The sequence below is a fragment of the Lactuca saligna genome, chromosome 2 (assembly GCF_052625555.1).
Source record: "Lactuca saligna cultivar CGN05327 chromosome 2, ASM5262555v1, whole genome shotgun sequence".
Classification (NCBI taxonomy): domain Eukaryota; kingdom Viridiplantae; phylum Streptophyta; class Magnoliopsida; order Asterales; family Asteraceae; genus Lactuca; species Lactuca saligna.
Genome location: NC_136418.1, coordinates 192,521,867 through 192,529,840, shown reverse-complemented (window position 1 = coordinate 192,529,840; position 7,974 = coordinate 192,521,867). Strand labels below are relative to the sequence as shown.

The 7,974-nt window shown below is 37.0% G+C and overlaps 1 protein-coding gene and 1 pseudogene across 1 annotated transcript; both read right to left on the bottom strand.

Annotated features, from left to right (window-relative positions):
- Positions 1 to 2,222: 2,222 nt before the first annotated feature.
- On the bottom strand, positions 2,223 to 2,861 carry LOC145029470 (NDR1/HIN1-like protein 26 pseudogene; annotated as a pseudogene).
- Positions 2,862 to 5,236: 2,375 nt separating this feature from the next.
- Positions 5,237 to 7,154, bottom strand: PTAC15 (plastid transcriptionally active 15). Its single transcript, XM_078977435.1, has 2 exons — positions 6,772 to 7,154; positions 5,237 to 6,689 (listed from the first exon to the last, which is right to left on the bottom strand). Exons 1-2 carry the CDS (start codon positions 7,049 to 7,051, stop codon positions 5,395 to 5,397), a joined length of 1,575 nt encoding a protein of 524 aa, XP_078833561.1. The 5' UTR covers positions 7,052 to 7,154; the 3' UTR covers positions 5,237 to 5,394.
- Positions 7,155 to 7,974: the final 820 nt, after the last annotated feature.

The window sequence follows — 7,974 nt, the reverse complement described above, 5'->3', positions numbered from 1 at the left end:
TTTGTAACCCGTTTTGAAATAATAGAAGTGTGTTATTTATGTATTATGTGTTTTGTACTTAATTGTGTGTCTTAATTTAATTAATAATAAAAATAAGCATCAAAAATGAAATGTTAAATAAATCCTATATCTATGGATAATGTTGTAGTGGTTGAAATGAGGTTTCCGAATATATAAAGAATGCCGAACTCCGAGTTATAACGAAGAAGTTATGACCTATCGAAGTTTCGCGACAGAACCGACAACGTTGATCGACGTTAAAAGAGAAATTTACGTTAAAGTGATATTTAGCCTTAGTGATCTAAACGAATGTCATAGAGTTCATTAAACCGAGAGCGTGCATAAAAAGAACGCCCAAATCTGACTTCGTATGAGGAAGTTATGATTTTCTGAAGTTTCGACTTAGCAGTATGCAGCCCGAATACTCGATTTGGGATCGAGCGGTTTTTAGCCGAAACAATCTAAACGAGAATCGAAGATCTCGTTAATTGTAGTGAAACGATGAAAAGATATGTGAAAACGGACGTCAGATGAAGAAGTTATGATTTTATAACGAAGTTTTCCTGTCCCGGCCTACTAAAAATAAATAATAAAAATAAAAATCAAAATTTGCCGATGGAGTCTAAACGAAAGTTGTAGAGCGTAGTATCACCTACGCGTGGATATAAAGAACGTCGAAAATGGAGTTCGTGTGAAGAAGATATGAATTTTCTAAGTTTATTAAATAATTAAAATTTAAATTTAATTATTAAATCCGACATTATCCGAAGGGGAGTCACCAGACTTATCCAGGTTACGCCCAGCGTAGGGTTGTACGCCCAGCGTACAACGAAGCACTCGAGTTCTTCGGATACGTAAGCAATGAAGATTTCGGAGGCAGTACGCCGAGCGTACTGCAAAGCCTCAGCCTCCTATAAAAGGGTTGCGAGGGCAGCCGACTCCATTGGCCAAATTCTCTTCTCTTTCTCCCGTTTTGCATCGTTTTGCGTGTCCGAAGTATCCCGAAGCCCCGGTATTATTCCCGAGCCCCGAAGTTGGTTTCGAAGCCCCAAAGATCCCGAGAAGTGCAATTCCCGAGCCGAAGCTCTGCTCACAAGAAGCCCGGTTTTTGTGAAGATCTTCCAGATCTACCGAAGAATACTACTTCTACAAGTCGTAGTGTTGTCCAATCATCTTCTGATCAAGTGAGTGTGTAGTCACCTTCTTCTAACGCATAATTATGAAGTATTTTATACGAAATACGTGTTATGTGTATATTTGGTTGTTATATGCGTAAATGTATATTCACTTTCTTCTATCTCATAGATCCGATTTATTCTCTATGAAATATGTGTTATGTGTGTGTGCCTCATCTGTTATGTGGAATATGTATTGATTGAACATGCTATACAGGTTTTAAACTATGTATAAAAATATATATTTTTATCTACTAATATGTTGGGTAGAACATGGGTAGATTGTTGATGTGTGATAAACAGATGAGAGGCCTTGATGTTGTTGTTGTTGACCTAGTCATCTAGCGGAGTATGGATGACGACCACAAACTCTTTCTAGACAGTCTTGTGGAACGCTAGCAGGTTCATAACCTGTAGGTATTGTGAACGATGTGTTCATTGGTGTATTCTATCCCTCTCATGGTTGCCTTTAGGATATCTATTGTTGAGGAAACCCCTTAGCAGTAATGTCCGTCCCGATGAAAATCTTAGATTTGGTCCCTTGAGATAGATGTTGTTTTAGGGACATAAAGTGAGGATAACGGGAATGGGTAATCGGGTTATTGTTGGTTGGTGAAATTAAATATAATTATTTATTGTGGGTTGAAAACCCTATATGCTCATCAGGCTCTCAAGTCTGACCCACTCAGTTTTATTTGTATTAAAGGAAGTGGCGCAAGGGCATAAGATGGATGAATCATCATGTTGTTATGTTTACAAGTTTGTATATGTATATATTTGGTGAATGACCTGTAATGTTATCGTTTATGCTTTATGGTCTGTATCGGAACATGACATCCCGAGTTTTGATTATATAATGAAAATGCATCTCTTGATGAAATGCTTTGATAAATATTATCTTATCATATTTTGTTTTTGGAAACAAATTCCGCAAGTTTTTAAATCAAAAGGATTACTTTGAAATTATTTTAAAAAACATAAATGAAATCGGTCTTTTCTGTGAGAGAGAGAGTAACGACAGCTTAGTTGATAAGGTTTCATATATTGTCAAATTGTCGTTGAACATTGTGCCCGTGGTTTAGCAGTCAACGGACCTGAAGGTGCAGATGGACGGAAAACCAAAATTGCTACACAATTGACATTAAACCTATACTTTCCAGAGATCCAAGTTCCCACCTTCCACCGGAGCAATCCATTTACCTTGAGGTTCAAGACCAATCTTCCGGCAGTCTCATCACGATCCAATTCATAATTGAAAGAGGGAGCCACAGGTAACCCGTTGGCAACCAAAATAGCAGATATAAGATTGACATCCCTATGGTCTTGATAAAAAGGTTGAAGCGATGTATCAAGCGTTATCTGTTGTCCCTTGTAGGAAGCGTAAACTTGAATCTCATCATAATAAATGCCTACTTTCTGGTTTGGGTTTGTGGAGACAAGGGTGAGTTGGATGGAGGCGTTAAGGAGGTGAGTTCCCGAGACAGCAAGTTGGTAAATATCAGCTTCTTTAAGGGAGAAGTCTGGCTTAGTGGGACGGAGTATGAACCAGACTATGAGTATGAGTAGGAGGATTGTGGAGAAGAAGGAGGTGAAGGTGAAGAATAGCTTCTTGTGAAGATTGCTACTAATGTTTACAAGTTTCTTTTTGGCACAGTGTTGGGGCGATTTTGCATGGATTTGAGACATTAATTTGCTGTAATGTGTGTGTGTGTTTACAATTCTTAGGATCGAATGGCCAGTGGTGGCTTGCATTTAAATAAAGAGAGTGCTGAAAATGGGAAAGCAGCAATGATTTCGCTCCTTGCTGCTTTTGACTGGCACGTGGTTCTACTTGGTAGGTCGCTTTTAACAACTTGTAACACTTTTCCGTTTGATTTTTGAGGCTTATAATTTATTCATCTTCGCATATCATCTATATGAGAAAATATTGAATACAAGTTTTGGTTCACCCGGTATCATGAGCGGTTCACGGGTCAACTGGTTGAACCGTCGGGTTAACCCGGTTTATGATTTTTTTTCTATTTTTATATATTTTTACTTTCATGCATAATGCATAAACATATAAAACCAATAATTTAATGTCCACAAAGTTTAAATATTGAAAAACATTGAAGAAACCGCAAACAGCTCGTTGTTTTGGCATTCGCTACTTGTTTCCAACTATCCAAATCCTATTAAAACGGGTCAATCCGGTTTTAACCAGTTCGACATAAGCGGTTGAATAGCGGTTTAGAGGAAACCCGACCGGTTCGTATTTTTACAAAAAAACGGTCTCAATTGACCCGCCTTCTACCCCGGGTCACGGTCCAACCGGTTGAACCGGTCGGGTCAACCTGGGTTTTAAAACATTGAATACAACGGTATCTAGTTTGATGTCTAGCTAGGTAAATCCTGAATCCTCTACACCATGACCATGTTATATTGTTACGACAAAACAAAAACAAGTTTAAACCGTAGTGAATAAATAGTTCATAGTTGATATTGTTGCCTAAAATAAGGGAGTTATTAAAAAAATAATGCTTTGGTTGATTTGGTGCCGCTTTCATTATTAAGAGTTGCTTATTGTTACGTTTCGATTACCTTTTGGACCTGAAATCAAGTAGGCTTGAGAAGTAGCCGTGAATGATGATTTAATCTTTTCATAAAGATAAAAGCTTACAAGATATAGCAAAAATGATTGTAGCTCTTTTCTTTTCCAATTATTTTATTTTATAGACAAAATTCGTTCCATAAGGACAAAAGAAGCTGCATCTCTTGCGTTCAGGTGTAAACCGAGAATATATATATATATATATATATATATATATATATATATATATATATATATATATATATATATATATATATATATATATGTGTGTGTGTGTGTGTGTGTGTATAGGTTATAATATATCCCTTTTGATGGTACATGTACTCTGTAGGTTCAAGAAAAATGAGTGGCCGGGTGTTAGAATATTACGACCAGGATGATTGAGTGCAAAAGAAAGTTGTAAAGTGGTAAGAAGCAGAATAGTCAATAAAATATATGATTTCACAAGGAAATAAGAAGACGACGACATAGAAGCCAGTGGTGAGTGTTTGGACTTAATATCCATGCCTTCCATGCTAAGAAATGAGATTTGTGGCTTATATAGGTGGGTAGACTTGAGACTTGAGACTTGAGAGCTTCCCATTCATTCATGGCTTGTTATCCAAAGAAATTTAGAGCTGTTGTACGTTTGTGTTTGGACTTTTGGATTCCATTTGTCTTTGAGCTACTATTTGGAACTTACTTTGGTTGATGGGGACTATAGTATGCATGGTGCGATTCCATTTTAATACAAGTTGGTTTTATACAATAGCCATTATATTGTTGCTTTTTATGATTTTCGTTATTTGGAAATCGATTCCAATGTAGAATTATTACAAATTATAAGGAAACTAATTTTATGGAATTAACCATGATTAAGCAAACCCACTATGGTTTTATTTTCTTTAGAATTGCTCTTATTTTGCCTATTTATGTTTTTTAATATGACTTTGATATTAATTGGGATAAAAATGCTTAATTTCATGCACATAACACAATCAAGCAAAAGCAATCGAAATATATGCAAGGTCCAACATGTTTTAACAGACAAACAAGGAAATATAAGTGAAATGTATATCATATCATATTTTTACCCGATCATTTGTTTCTAAAAACATACAAATTGGTTTTTATTTGAACGTAAATAATAATATAAGAATTTTTTCTCTAAACATAAAGAATATATAAGTGTTTTTTTTAATATACAAGTATAAATTGAATTACCCTTTAAATAACTAAATAGTATACATGTAACTATTTTTCTTATCATAGAAAAGTAAATTAAAATATGTAAAATTTAATTTAGAATTAGATCTACTTATTCATTTGGGCAAAATAGGGCGAAAACCATATTCTAACCTGTTTTTTGTTTTCACCTCTTTAATACTAAAAGTGGTCATGGCTTCAAAATAAAATTTGCAAGCTTGACATGGCAAAACAGAAAAGAATGCATTACGCATTACAATAAATCAGAGAAAATGCGGCATGTTGGTGCTTAAAAGAAGTAATAATTCAGATGTTAAATTCCCATTAAACCACAAAAAGTTGCAACCCTCTATTACAAGTGCGGAAGTGCATGTTGAAGCTACTCTTGCCAACGTAAAATTAAGAAAACTATGCAGATGATTAAAAAAAAAAAAAATCTAAGCTTCACCTGGCTTTTGTTGCAGACACAGGCAACTTCTTTTCATGCTTCTTAGAGAACCTTGCAGTGGACATGCTAAACAGCTTGTTAATGGACATCCCTTCCCCTGAATTTTTGCCACTGGCTTCAAACCTGTGCTTAATCCTTCCATCAAACCCATAACCAAGAAATGCAGGAAAAGCCAACATCTCCTTGACTTCATAACCCATCTCCTGAGTCAAGTAATCCAGCTTCAGCTTCATTGATTTATGATTGTATTGCAATACCTGTGGATGCTTCTTTCCCATTGCAAGAATTTCTTCACAAGTGAGCCCATAATTCAAGAACAGGCTGATCACCTCCTGCATATTCTTACAACTCGTCCTGCACACCCATCCCATTGCCAAACCCAGCTCCTTGGTTCTATGTTCATACCCAATCTTCACCAAAAGGACTAATTTATATGCAAGGTTATCATCAAATGACAGGCTTAGAAAAAGAGGGGCTTTGATCAACAGTTTATACATGTCATTGGAATTGAACCCGCATTGCTTAAGGAATTCGATTCTAGGATGTAATTTCCTCTCACGGCTTGCGCTAAACAAACTTGGATACACAAGTATTATTTTAAATATCTCTTCATCGGTTAACCCAGCAAATGATCTGAAGAAGTCAACGTGATTAGTATAATGGTCCACTGTGTACGCTAAAATGAAAGGCAGCTTCAGTAACACAGTAGTTGTCGCAACCTCATCTCCCCCGCTCATATTCAAGAAAAACTCGATTCTCGGGATCAGCTGTGAATCCAGATCAAAATTCAGAATGGCTGGACGACGGAGTATCAACTCCACACCTCCAAACCCCTTCAAGAAACTCATCATTCTTTTAATCTCTTCATAGGATTTCAAACACAAGGCCTTGGTTAAATTCACATTGTTGAGAACATGAGCAAGTCTCTCCGTTGGGATCCCGAGATCCAACAACAACCGAACCTTTGCTTCAAACCCAGACAAAAGTTTTGGGTCTGTAGCAGTAAGAAGGCGTGCAAGCTGGGCAGCCTCAATCATATTCGTATCTTTAATAAGATCATGCGAAAGAAAGCAAACCAAGGAATGGATTTCTTTAGCAACCAAAACGTCGGGTCTTTTTTTAATCAATCTAAATAACACAGGACCAGTAATTCCAAGGTTTTGAAGACCATGGATTTGGGTGCGAATGGACTCAAAAGGCGCCACCCTTAGAGCTGGGTGATTCTCCAAAATAGCGTCGGTTCCTTTTTTGCTTATACCCATTTCAAGGAAGAGAGCGAACAGGGAAGTTGCTGTGAGACAGAATCGAAAAGGGAATTCAAGATTTTGAAGGCCGGGCAGGTGTTGGTGAAAAGGAAAGAGAAAGGGACTAACCTGAATCGACATCGTGGGTCGGGGTGGCTTGAAGAACGTTGCATTCGAAGAGTCGTCGGCGCCTGGAAAGGGGCAGGACCAGTAGGCTTGATTTGGGGGATAAATTAAGCGTAGAGAACCAGCAGGTGCCATGTCTTATTGATGAAAATGGATTCAAAGATGCTGCCTTTGGAGAGGGTGGGGGCGGGTTGATAATATCCGGACCGCAGGCGCAGAGGAAAGAAGTAGGAGAAGGTGAGAGCGATTTATTATTCATGGAGAAAGTAAACATATGCACCATTAGCGACTGTTGGATAAGCTCATAAGCTTTTCAGTTTTATCCTTTGGTCAACTTTTGGTCCTCGTTAAACTTTTCTCCTACCCAGTCTGTGGACCTAATGAAACCGTAAGAATCAAGCACGGCACCAGTCCACCAACATTGTAAGCTTGCACGAACTCAGGCGGGTCAAGGGAGGTATCCAGGATCCTTGGTACGGCACCACAAAAGCACGGGATGTAAATTTTAATATTTTTTCTATTCTAAAATGTACAAACCATTTTTATCTACTTAAAAAATCACGTATTTTTTTTGGTTTCATTCCAACTCGCTCCAATTCAATTGATTGGTCCTCTAGTCGAGATGATTATGTTTGCAACAAACATCTTATGTAAGCAAACTTCATATGAATCTGAAAATAATAACAATCAACATTTGATAGCACTTCCTCGAAATACACAAGTGCTTCTTAAAGATAGTAAAAGTTCAAGCATATGTAGTAATTCGAGGGCTCTTGTGAGGCGAGATCATGAAGCTACCAAAAAGCTTTTGATCTGAGATTACTTTTTTGATAATTCAATATTTGGTGACAAACATTTTGAAGAAGATTTCAGATGAATAGACACTTATTCATGTGTCTTGTTGAAGATATGGAAAGTGCATATCTATATGTTGAAACAAGGTATGTAAGTTTCAATTCATTGTAGAAATACACATTTGCATTATGGAAACTAGCATACGAGAACACCGTAGACACATTGGATGAGTATTTGAATATGTCGAAAAGAACATTGTGTGAACGTCTTCAATATTTTTTTCTATGGTATTGTTAAGTTGTATGGAGATGAATATTTGCACAACCCAACAACGAACAACAGTCAACTTTGGTACGATACACATGAATCCAAACATGGATTTTGTAGAATGGTTAGCAGCATTGACTGCAC

Bases quoted from the DNA above. Each gene is read 5' to 3' on its own strand.
- PTAC15 (XM_078977435.1), bottom strand. From the start codon at position 7,051: ATGGTGCATATGTTTACTTTCTCCATGAATAATAAATCGCTCTCACCT. The intron at 6,690-6,771 runs GTTAGTCCCTTT...TCTGTCTCACAG, and splicing joins GACCCACGATGTCGATTCAG to CAACTTCCCTGTTCGCTCTC.